The 13,042-nt window shown below is 26.3% G+C and overlaps 3 protein-coding genes and 1 long non-coding RNA gene across 4 annotated transcripts; 2 read left to right on the top strand and 2 right to left on the bottom strand.

Moving 5' to 3' along the window:
- Positions 1–792: 792 nt before the first annotated feature.
- LOC126873359 (zinc finger CCCH domain-containing protein 3) lies at positions 793–5,014 on the top strand. Its single transcript, XM_050634144.1, has 7 exons — positions 793–1,001; positions 1,545–2,394; positions 2,500–2,588; positions 2,670–2,853; positions 3,065–3,223; positions 3,295–3,490; positions 4,020–5,014. The coding sequence occupies exons 1-7, from the start codon at positions 950–952 to the stop codon at positions 4,464–4,466; spliced, it is 1,977 nt and encodes a 658-aa protein (XP_050490101.1). The 5' UTR covers positions 793–949; the 3' UTR covers positions 4,467–5,014.
- Positions 4,711–7,381, bottom strand: LOC126873364 (LETM1 domain-containing protein 1). The gene is made up of 3 exons (XM_050634153.1): positions 5,642–7,381; positions 5,345–5,494; positions 4,711–5,229 (listed from the first exon to the last, which is right to left on the bottom strand). Exons 1-3 carry the CDS (start codon positions 6,362–6,364, stop codon positions 5,050–5,052), a joined length of 1,053 nt encoding a protein of 350 aa, XP_050490110.1. The 5' UTR covers positions 6,365–7,381; the 3' UTR covers positions 4,711–5,049.
- Positions 7,382–7,529: 148 nt separating this feature from the next.
- On the bottom strand, positions 7,530–12,603 carry LOC126873356 (xylosyltransferase oxt). The gene is made up of 7 exons (XM_050634132.1): positions 11,838–12,603; positions 11,265–11,734; positions 11,014–11,156; positions 10,751–10,917; positions 10,210–10,591; positions 9,185–10,134; positions 7,530–9,109 (listed from the first exon to the last, which is right to left on the bottom strand). The coding sequence occupies exons 1-7, from the start codon at positions 12,006–12,008 to the stop codon at positions 8,660–8,662; spliced, it is 2,733 nt and encodes a 910-aa protein (XP_050490089.1). The 5' UTR covers positions 12,009–12,603; the 3' UTR covers positions 7,530–8,659.
- LOC126873366 (uncharacterized) lies at positions 12,245–12,857 on the top strand. Its single transcript, XR_007692388.1, has 2 exons — positions 12,245–12,391; positions 12,690–12,857. It is a non-coding gene; the product is annotated as an uncharacterized LOC126873366 (long non-coding RNA).
- Positions 12,858–13,042: the final 185 nt, after the last annotated feature.

Below are 13,042 nucleotides of genomic sequence, written 5' to 3'. Positions count from 1 at the left end.
GTTTTTCTTCATAAAAAAGGTATCTCTTTGAGTACCACAAGTGGATATATATAAGTTTAGTGGTAAGTTACAGACCTTTTATATGCGACCCAGTATATTCATGGACACAGATCAATATCTCCTGCGTTTGCGTGTAAGTTAAGAGAAACATTTATGAAAAAGCGCGAATTATTTAAACAGAAATTATCTAAATTTATTACACGTTCACTGAATAATATTAAAAATTAAAACAGGTTCGGATTCACGTTGCATATAAACACGTATGTAAATTAGGCTATAAGTACCCTATACACATTAGGTAAACAAAGCTACTGTCAAGTACGCGATGACTGATTGACTATAGACCGGGATGATCTTCACTCCCCATCGCTTAACATTATTTATGAAAGAAAACTAGAAATTATAGTAACGTTGCTAAATAATCTGTGATCGAATGAAAATAGAGGAAACTTCCTCTCTGGTTATTAAACGTACCTACAGCTTTTGTAAATCAGAAATAATAAAAATGAACATGAAATGCAACTTTCAGGTAATTTACAGAATTTTATATTTGTTAACTTGAATTCTTTCTTGATAGTTACATTAATATTATATCCAACCTTTATAAAGTCACATATTTTTATTTTTTTAAATTGCAAACATTAAAACATTGTTTACATTCTTGATGTAATAATTATAGTCACAAAATCAAAAATTATAAGTTAAAATATCCCGCTATTTAACCATAATAGAAAATAGTTCACTTATCGTGCACATATAGCGCTAGTGTTTGTAATTTTCAGAAAACGACATCTATCTTTAAATAGTTTATTTTTATGGCATAAGGAATATCAACGTATTGTAATTTGTGAAATACATATACTGATTTATAAAATAATCTCTTATGCTGCGAAGTTGTTATCTTTAATCTCTTTCCCTTCATTTATTGAGTAATAAAAAATAACATTTTATGCTACTAAATATGGATGGAAGTTTGATCAAGGAAATACACTATTTAACACGTAAGTTTACGATTTTGTACAGTTCTAACTATAGTAGCAAATAAACGTTTTATCATATTTAAAATAAATTTAACAAAAGATAAAATCACGCTGTTAATTATGTCATTTCATTAACCATGCTTGTATAAATATCAGGGCGAAATATGGAAACAAAACAAAACAATAATAAAAAAACAACAAATTATGAACTTTTCGCTAACAACAAATATTGATATATTGATATATTGATATATTTATATTTAAATATTGATATATTTTAATATTGATATATTTAAAATGCCTTAACTCATATGCCACAAATTAACGTATCTATATTTTCAATTTTTATAATACTTCTTTATTAATCTCAACATTTATATCATTGTGATTCTAATAATAAATACGTATGTGTAAATTATAATTCATGATCTATAACTTCTATAATATATTAATATAATTCAATAATATATATTATAATTCAACAATATTCTGAATCTACACACGTGCGCACACACACATGTCAAGCTATTTTGTATTTATATGTTTATGAAGTATTATTTTTAGATTTAATAGAAAATCATAAGAAGAAATCATCAGATAAATTGTGCTGTGTGGATAAACCTATTATAAACCAACCTTTGAATTCTGCAAAATCTGAGAAGTGTATAAATTTACTTCATATGTCCCAACAATTGCCCAGAACATCTAGTAGCACGTCATGCAATGTATCAACAAGTACTAATGTATATATTAATCCAAACTTCAATCGCCAAATATATGTTAATCCAAAATTACATAAGAGATCTTTAGTACATGTTAATCCAACAATGATGAAAAATATTAATTCCAATGAAGACGTGCAAAGTAATTCTGTAAATATAACAAGTACAAATTCTATACAAAAATCAGTACATGTTAATCCAAAATTAATCAAAAAGTTGTCTTCCTCTGTACAATTTAAACCGGCAGAACATAAAGAAAAAGTAATACAAAATATTACCTATCCTGTTTGTTCAAGATTAAAACTTGTTAAGAATACAAATTCTCCAAAAGTTATTCATAATCAAAAGAAAGTGAACAATTCTAGTATTGTAGTTTTATCACAAAGGAAACTTTTGCGTGTAAGGCGAGGGTCAAGAAAATCCTTTAGTACTTCTCAAATAGAACCATGTAAGACCAAAAGAACCTCAAATTCAATAATAAAAAATGTGAAACCTGCACCTCAAAAAGTTATGAAAACAAAGATAGCAAATATTTTGCAACAGTCAATTAATGAAGATATTAACTTAGTAAAATCACCAGTTATAAAACCTAAAATTAATAAATACAGAATAGATCGAACAGCATCAAAAACTACAAATGCAAGAGAACATGCAAGCCTTGGTCAAGAAAAGACTGTATATGTATCTAAAATGTGAGTATAAAAGATATAACATTTTTTTAAGTTTTAGATAGCTTCTATAATTTTATCCTAAAAATTAAATTGATAATAATAATTTTTTTATGAAAAATTTTACAGAAATAATAAAATGGAACTAATTACGATTGGAGGAATTGTTTATAAATGTTCCAAGAATCATTTAGTACGTAAAAGTTATGGAATAAAAAGTAAGTGATAATACTATATTACATAAAATTGTAGAAACGAATATAGAACAGATTTTCATATTGTCTACATTTTAATTTCAGAAAAACGGGCAATAAATCTTAAAGTTGACAAATTTATAATAGCTACCAATGGGAAAAAATTATGTAGAGTAAAATCTATGAAAGAAACTCCAAGTAGTTCAAGTAAAAAAATATTGAATTCAACAAATGCAATTAAATCCCCATCTAATATGTCACAAAAAATAAGTTATAAAAATAATATAAGGTATATGGTTATCTTTAACTTCATAGTCTTATTTCACTAATTATATCTCTCTTAACATTTAAATTCATATTTCCTTATTGCTTTGTTTATAATTCTATACATATTATATTTTTTAATCTTTTTCATATTAAATTCTTTTTTATTACATCATTATATAATATAATACTATTAGAAGCCATATAATCATTTTGTTTGTCTTTTCTCTTTGTAGCAATAAAGTCAAACAAAAGAGTATACAAATATTACGCAACAAAATGCAAAAAAATAACCAACCATGTTTAATATTTCAAAAATTTGGATATTGTTCAAATCATGAAAAAGGGATTTGTGTAAAGCGTCATGACAAGAAACAAATTTCTCTTTGTAAAAAGTAAAGTAACATTTTGTATCTATATGATATATAAAAAAGCACATTGTTTAATAGAGAAAATATCTTTTTAGATTTCTTCAAGGAAATTGTTTGTTGGATAAATGTCCATTATCTCACGATGTAGGTCCAGAAAAAATGCCAACTTGTAAATACTTCTTGGAAGGTTGCTGTACCCGGGATGCTTGCCCTTATCGTCACATCAAAGTTTCTTCCAGTACTCCAATTTGTATAGATTTCTTGCAAGGATATTGTGCCAAAGGTAGTGAGGTAAGTGCGATATTTTTTATTTTTTGAACTAAAATATTTACTATCTTCTATTAAGCCTTTATAACCTTCTCTTTTGTACTTATGTGTACTCATATGTACTAGTATTATGGAAAATTTGTCTCCAAAGGATTAATAAAAGATTAGACAATTTTTATTACTTATATAAATAAAGTGTTATATAAATATTTTTACAGTAATTTTCATAAGTACCTATCAGTAAAATATACTGAAATTTATTAAATCTTAATTAAATTTTAATGCAAATTTTATGTATTTAGAAGAATCTTAGATATCTTTTTAACATATTATAATTTATTTTTTCTACACTTATTTTTTTCTATATTTAATAATAATTTATATGTTTATAGTTTATAAATAATTATTCATTTATTGATTAATTTTTAAATGAAATATTGATATCTTGACAATTAGTTTTATTAGTGGGGAAATATTTATGTATATAATTAATGTATTAATAACACATACAAGACAACATTTTTCAAAGAGCTGGAAGTTTCTTCTTTTACAGTGTAAGCAGCGCCATGAAAATCTATGTCCAGAGTTTGAGAAAACAGAGAAATGCAGTAAAGGTGAGTATTGTCCTTACCCACATAAAATACAATCATCTTCTAAGAATCAAAACCATTTAAAAAGAAAATACAACATGCATTGTAGTCAAACAGTAACAACCGTTACAAAAGATACTTTATCTGCTGAAAACAGACTTAGATATTATGAACAAGCACCTGCTTTAAATAAATCTCTCGATAAAAAAAAAGAAAACATTATGAGAAAAATTAATCTTATGAAAAATATAAACTCTGTAGTTCCTTCTAATACATCAATTGAAATGTCTAATAATAATACAAATTCGGAAATAAATGAAAATAGTGATGAATTAGAAACCGTTTCTGATCCAAAAGTATTGAAACGTCCTCCAATTGGTGTTTTACCTGCTTATATACCTATTGATTAATGCAAAAGAATGTAATTATTGGTAAAATTCTTTCGATACTTTTTATGGTTTTAGTAATCATTTATTTCAAATGACGTATCATGTTTGTGTGATTTGACAAAATAATTTATCTTTAACAACTGAAAAAATTTATACTTGTAGCTAATAAAAGAGTTACATTTGTATTATATTATATTCAGCTATACACAAAAAATGGCAATTATATTTTGTAATGTATATGTAAAATGAAAGTATGTCATCTATGTACAAGTTATAATTATTTTATTTTATGTACATGTTATTCTTGCTTTGTTTTTCTAAAATAACAATTCTGTTTACAAAAAATAAAAAAGAGAGCTATTGCTAGCTATATAAAAAAGAAAATTTTCTGAAAATACGATAAAATATTTATATAATACTATAGAAAATGTACATTTTTGTATTCTTCTGACATAGATATATTTGTACAGCGCATAATGTACAATTTATTTATTTACATATATGCTATACAAACAATCCAAACACAAATATTTAAACTTTGTATTGTTACAATTCTTATACATTTTTTTTACAATAAAAAGAACAAATATTTGATAATGTTGTTTTAAGTGTACAAAAGGATCCAGTTAGTAGGATGATTGTATGCCAGCAGTATTGGGCTATGTAACAACAATGAAACTGTGTTTTCATCGACTGTATTTGATATTATGAACCATTGTTCTAGCCAATTTCTCATACTTTCTAAGGACATATTTGCAGGACTTACACCCCTAAATGAAAGTGCCTAAAATATTTTATAATTTGAATATATGTAATAAATATAGTATAATATGTAAAGAAATCATCGAATAAATAGTATAAAAAATATCAAAGATATTGGAATATTATTTTATGCACACCCAACGTATTGCATCATTCGACATTGTAGTAGGTCCACCTTCTTTTTGTATTGCTTGATCCATTCGTTTTATTAACATAGCCCGTTCTGTTAATTTTTTTCTTTTAAAAAGCGTCCAAGTAGATATATTATATATACCAAGTAATTCTTTCTAAAATGTAATTCAGGATTATATTAATATTTATAAAAGATTTTACTCTCAAAAAATTGTTATAGATGTGAAATTAATTTACTAAAATATAATTGAATAATATATAAAAACAATATTAATTTAAATTAAATATTAAATTTAACATACTGTATGTTTTCTGTTAAGACTATTTAATGAATATGGTGGACCCGCAAATAATTCAGAACAGGCAATAATATCTTTCACATTAGGATGTGTACCACTACCAAGACATGCAATAATACCACTCCATTTTAATTTCAGTGTTTCATTTTTAATATTGTTAAGCTCTGCTTGCATGCACCTAAACAATGGTCTGTTGTGTTTTAATCTTTTCTTATGATCCAGTAGCATAAAATCCAGTTTTTGTTGTAACGTCCAATAATGAGAAGTTAAAAGATATCTTGGAAAATAATATGCTAATGGAAAGATGATGTAATTTGTAAAAGGAATGGCAGATATTAATAAAACAGGAAATATCTTTATTAAATCTTTACGCATTGTATAGTTCAACCTTAGTTCATCTGCAATTAAATTACTATCTCCATCAATATTTTGCTTTTTCATTACCAGAAGAAATTTTTTTACATCTTGAATAAAATCTTTGGTACCAATACTAAATATACGATATACATGCATTGTCTTTGGAAAATTCTTTTCCAGTACTTGTTCATAATTCTTAATATAATTTATATATTTATCAAACCAATAATTTTTGATGTTAGATATTCTATGTTTTTCTATCTTTTTCCCTTCTTGTATTTGAAATCGCATACAGGTATATGTGAGAGGTAAAAGTTTTTGATTTTGAAAAACATATCTTTGATGATGCATTAGTCTATACATTTTCATGGTTCTATTTATATAACATTACTTGTGGTTATGTTAAATCTTGTTATTTAGTTCTATTTCGAATTGACAATGCTATTATGTCAAATTAAATATATTTAATAAATATTCTGTACAAAAAAGTAATTATACTATTTAGTAATACTATTTATAATTATCATTTGGCATATAATGCTTCTTAATCCCATTAATATTTATTCTATTTTCTTTTCATGTAGAAGTATTAAAGAGATATTATACTTGTATGACATAGTATTTATAAAATTTTCTAATTTCAAATAAGGCACCCTTTTGTTATTTAAACAATTGTTAATACATTATGTTATGAATATTAAACACTGCAGTCACAGAAACTAACTTCTTTGTATTCAGTTTATTAGTCTTATTCGGTATGTTATATCATATCTGAATTCATAATTTATTAAAAACAACTAAGCATATAAAACCCACAAATACAAAATACGAGGAGATTGAATTTATAACGATTTTTAAGAGTTGATGAATTTTTTGAATTTTCAATTCTTAATTATTTATTTTTGCTTGCTACGGTATCAATGTATTATTGTATATAAAATATTTTAATGCCAGTTATTTTTATAAGACTTATAATTTTTGTATTATATCGACTGGTCACATCTTAGATGTAATATTCCAATATGGTTCTAATTATACTGTATTAAACATAATATCATCTGATACCGTATACACATTTACTTTACACATCGCAGAGAGCACATGCACAATGTATAGATTCACAATAATCGATGGCTTGAACGTTCTTTTAGTGGTAAATTTAAAATTGATATTTGTATATCTTTTAATGAGTTTTTACTAAGTGGATAAATACAAAAAGTATTATCTGCTAACATATGCATACATTGTAAGCTATATAACTTTATTTTATGTTTACAAAATTTAATATAAATATAATTCTGGACATACGTAAATGTATTAATAGGAAAAGCAATAATGTAATTTTAATTTTTAATAATAATGTAATTTTTCTATTATTAGTCTTACTTAACGTAAATAATATTATATATAAAATTATTTATTTATAAATAAAGTATTTTTATAAATAAACATTAACATAATGAAGCAATAAAAGATTGATTAAGTATTATTATAAAATTATTGGGTGTCAGGATGTTTAGAAATATTTAAGAAGAAAAGTTTACTAATTTTATTCAATTTAAAAACTTCCGTTTGGAAATAAAGTATCTTTTGTAGCCAATTTTAGCTAATTAACCATTATTTAATACATTAGTGCAATTCTCGTCATGTCATATCATATAATTAACTGTAGGACATTGTAATATTTTGATTTTGCACTAATTTAAGTGATAAGACAATTCTTAAATCAGTTCGTCTTTTTGATTTTTATAAATATTTACATTTATAAATGATAGTGGCATAAATATTTTTGTTTAGTTAACCATCATTTATACATTTTAAAAAGATTAACAGATCAATGGTGAACATACGTATGCACAGATAAATTGCATAATACACATGTAATAATATCATGTAAAATAAAACATACTCATAAATTGATCTTTTTAGAGAAGAGTACACAACAATAATTAAACTAATGTTTTTAGCTTATTTTTTGTTTAAAAACAGGGGGCATCCTTTAAAATCGTAATATAAATCACTTCGCAATATACAAGCACAATTATTATTGAAATTTCAAGCTTCTATGAATTAACAAAATTGAAGGCACATGTAGCAATATTTTGTAGGAATGTAATTCAAATTTGGTATAAATATGTATATTGAGAAATTATAATTTCTACTTACAGCATATAAAACATAATTCATTAATTTGTAAAATGAAAATCATATGGCAAATAAAGATTAATTACTTTTTCAACAAAAATTCTAAATATTCTATATCTCTGTGTGAAAACAAACTTGAATTTTCTGTATTTCATATAAATTTACCAGAAATAAGAATTAAGGAAAATCTATACACAATATGTATATACATTATTATGTGAATATAAATTAACAAAACTTTATAGAAATATATAATAGGAAAAGAGGCATTTTGCTATAGTGAAATAATCAGATTATTGAACTTTGGATATCCAAAGAATGGCAAAAATTTTCTTATATTAGCTTAACATTTTTTTAATTTCAGGATGTAAAATACTTTTAAAATAGACCATATGAATATGTATAGCATGTATTTGATATAAAAATATCTAAAAAGATTATTAACCTTTACACGTATTTAATAAGTTAAACTTTAAAAATATTGAGAATGGCACATATTTAGTAAACTAATTGATAGTTTTAACATAGGTTATTGATATCAGCCTTTGAATCTGGACTCAATGAGCTCCAGTAAGTATTAATACACTTTTGTAACTTTAATTTAGCATTATTAGCATTACAGATTTTATCAATTTCATAATGTTCCTGTACTAGCTTGTCTATCCATTGATCCAAGTTAGAATTAATTTTAATTTCATTATCTGTCGTATGTGTAGTTCGTTCGTAAAAATTTACGGAATTTAATAAATGTGACCACTTTTTATTCATTTCTTCGGTAATATGATAACTGTTGGCAGATGCATTATTTATTTCCTTAGCTCTCTCTGCATCAATCTTTTTATTTTTCCAATATCCTAAAGGAGTCACCAAAAAATTCATTTTTGTCACTAATAAGGAATCAGTAACTAAGAATAGATGCCAAGTACCCACAACTAGATGTTCATTGAATTGTGGTTTAACATACCCTGTCTGAAAATAACCAAACCGTTAGTTATATATAGGATATTAAATATAAAACAATAACTAAAAATTTCTTATATTTACTAATGTCGTTTCTTCAAGCTGTATATAATTAACTTCTGCTAATCGACCATAAGGATCCACCCATAGTATTGACAGATTTTGTGGTATGGTCAGTGTAGTATCAAATTCGTATGATAAAACTGGATATGAATATGGTCCTATACTTCCCATCAAATTTCTAAATGTCTTTTCTTTTTGATCATAATCAGTATTAACAGATAAACTTTGTATCTTTCCCAACCATTCTCTACTAGTAGAAAAATTCTGTCTTAGGTAGATCAAAGCTTCTATTTGTTCCAAATATTCTTGTTGAACAGTTTGTTGTTGTAATGTAGCTTCAGCACGAATTAATATTCCAACAAACTGATTTTGTTTAAAATAGGCAGTTGTTTCCAAAAGACGGATATGTTTGTAATCTATATTCAGTTTACGAAAAATTAATCTTGCTAAGGAATTTGAAACAGTCAATTGTGCATCATCACTCAAAGGACTCAAATCTGCTGCATGGTATAAACTTTGCCAGTACGCGTCGTAACCTTTCGCATTCACAGATTTATTTAAATTCTCAGGGTATAACCATTCTTCTACCCTGTCTATGATTCTTTGGTCAATAATAGATTCAAACTTTCGTGCGAAAAACAAATTGCGATCTATTGTATTGCGAATTCTGCTAAAGTCTTCAAGTTTGAAATCATTTGGACTACAACCACACCAATCCACCACAGCTTTATACTGACATTTACAGCCTAACTTTCTTTTCCAATTAGTAACATGTAAATTATTATCAATGTAAGTATTGCAAAATTTTGAATTACGTAGAACTGTATGAAAAAAGGATTCAGCGGGTAATAAAGTATATTTAAATACTTTTAAGAGATCAGTCACTAATTTATCCGGATTTGGATTAGCAACATACTCTACAAATTCTCTGCTTAAGGCTACCCAGTCACTACCACCATCTATTTGAATACCTATAAAAACATTTTTTGTAATAAGTTGAGAATATTACAAATATTATCAAATATAACGAAAGAAAGAATATTTACCATCTGGTAATTTGCGATCGCCTATTCTCCACATACGAGTTTCACATTCTACAAAAGTCTTATCCAAACCTTGTTTGGTGATAAATCGTTGGACTTCCCTTCCATGAGATTTTACAAAATTCATACCTTTATTCAAGCTAAGAAATTGAGTTAATTGCGTATTGCTTTTTATAGGAAAATCAGATTCTGACAGATTTACAAGAAAATCCCAATGGTGATGATGTGCAAGCATCTGTTGTGCAGATTTTAAAAGAGTCGTTAAAAGACTTGCACCTCCCCAAATGCTTGCATGTCTTAAATTTTCTCCTCTTGCCACCTTAATATTATTAATTTTGCAAGATTTTTCCACTTCTAACATTTCTCGATAAAGATAATCTTGTCGCTGAAAATAGGAAGTACACGGATTACAACATGTTCTTCTATCATATTAACATGTTCACAACAACATGATCCACCAATGGTGCACGCATGCGTGTATAGTGCATTACCGGTTGATAATGTTGTCTCGAATATCTTAAAACTAAAAAACTTATATAATTACCGCATCGACATGAATATAAAATAAATGGGAAGGATGATAAAGAATATTGATAAGTCGTTTTACTTGTCGACTGGCTCTGCCATTTACTGTTAATAAATATGCTATTCGAACTGGCTTTTCATTTTCGCCATCTATACTTGTATTTCGAGCTTCTTGTGCTTTAAATTCTATTAAACAAAAGATGAGATTTATTAAAAATCTACATTGTTACAAGCAATAATGAATATATATGCTATAAATATATCAATTCTTTACTTCCTTACTCTGAATTCCAGTCCAAAATACATTAATTGTTAGATATCCACCACAAGAATATTTTGGATTACCAGAACATTTCATATTACAACTAGAATCTGGTAATCGTTTTAGTTGAGATGGATTTTCCATTCCACAAAAGCATTCAACACTAAAATTAAATACCATACATTTTAAATCTTGATGTAGTCAATTCAGAATAGTAACTGATACTTGATATAATTTTTCATTTAATTTCTTAAATATTTGAAAAACTTACGAATATTCAGTACCAGCATACAAATATCCTGACTGAAGACACAGAAAAGCACAGCGTTCTGGAGAATTGTTCCCTTTAAAAACATGGTAATAACCAGAAAGTATTCTTAATGTTTTATCATCTTTAAAACATCCTAAACTGAATGGTTTATCTATAAATCCTGGAGAATGAGGGCACAGAGACTGTATTCTTTCTGGGTATAATAATCCTTGTTGGTTAAGGCACGTCACATTGACAATGCGTTGTTTGCATACTTGACTTTGTGCACGTGTTACAGCACTCACTGCTTCTCTGCCAGTAAATTCACAAGGTGGCGTAAAATTTAATGATTTACGATCTAGCTTTACTCTAGTAGTACGGTTTCGTTGAAATTGTAAAATTTTATTTGAATTACTAATTTTGTCAGGTGGAAGTTTCAATTGACGTAAACCTTTTGGTAAACCTTCATCTTCTGTAGGTTGAGATGAGTCCTATATGCAAAGAAATATATATATAATTGGTATTATAATGTTAATAATGCGACCAAAAAATAATATTTATATTATATATAGTAAAAATCATATTAAAACTTACTTCCCCTGAAGACAACCGACTAAATTTTCGATTTCGGATTTCCAAACCGAAGAATATATGAGCTAAATAAATTTGTACACATAGTACAGTAATACCAAATACAAACAGTATTCGATATTTTCGTAAACAACTAGAGGACCGACTTATTGAATGATTTTTTGGTATAACCATCTTTCTTATTTTAATTTATGTCAACTGAATCCTTTGAATTTTGTTGAGTTTTATAACTTTCATAACCCAATTTAATGGGTAATTTTCATAAGACACGAGGAACATGTTTCACTCATACGTTCGATATTATATATAATATTACATCCACTGCATTATATCTTTTATATCTATACTTATATGTAATATACAAATGTATACAGATAATTTAGGCAGTCATAAATTACCAAAAAGACAATAACAAAGTGTAAAATGTATGTTCAATATAGTACTTCAATATAAATATTCGTTTACATTGTTAACACACATTCAACTTCATTCCACTCTAAATTCTTAATTAAGTGAGGAAATGTAAGCATAAAAGTTTCAAAAAGAAATTATGCGAGGTAACGTTCTTTCAAGTTATATTTATTGCTATAAATTAACAAATATATATACATAAAAATCTATACTGTATTATAAAGGTAACTTCATGATAATCTACATTTAGTTATCAGTATCACAGTATTGCCAGTATTGCCACCATAGTTAATAAATATTCTATTTCCTGCAAAAGATTATCTAGTTGAAATAACTAATTTAATTTAGATATATTTATAATCTCCTCAGAGAATCATTGACATAGCTCCAAAAGTATACATCTAAGTATTTCAGTATACATTTATGTATTTGTATTGATTACAGAAAAATCATTTTGGGGCAGAAACAACAATCAGGATACCACAAGCAGTTAGCATCAGTAGCAACCAAGAGTAACCAGCGACAAAATCTTCTTAGAAATGATTATATAGTACAATAAGAAATAAGATTATTTATTGTAAGATGATTATACAAAATGTATTTTGAATGAGTTTTACAATCTTGTTATTTATCCTTTCCCCTATCTAATCCCACAGAAATTCAAAAAAATTAAAAAATGAAGTGGAAAAGTTTCGAGAAGTGATGCTAAATTCCAAGAATTATTGAAATGCTGCCACCTCTCTGTTTTCCCGATACAAAATCGCAAAATCGATTCAAAATTCTGAAATAGGTCCCGT

The sequence above is a fragment of the Bombus huntii genome, chromosome 14, assembly GCF_024542735.1.
Source record: "Bombus huntii isolate Logan2020A chromosome 14, iyBomHunt1.1, whole genome shotgun sequence".
In the NCBI taxonomy this organism is placed as follows: Eukaryota; Metazoa; Arthropoda; class Insecta; order Hymenoptera; family Apidae; genus Bombus; species Bombus huntii.
The sequence above is the reverse complement of the archived record's forward strand: the minus strand, read 5'-3'. Positions and strand labels throughout refer to the sequence as shown.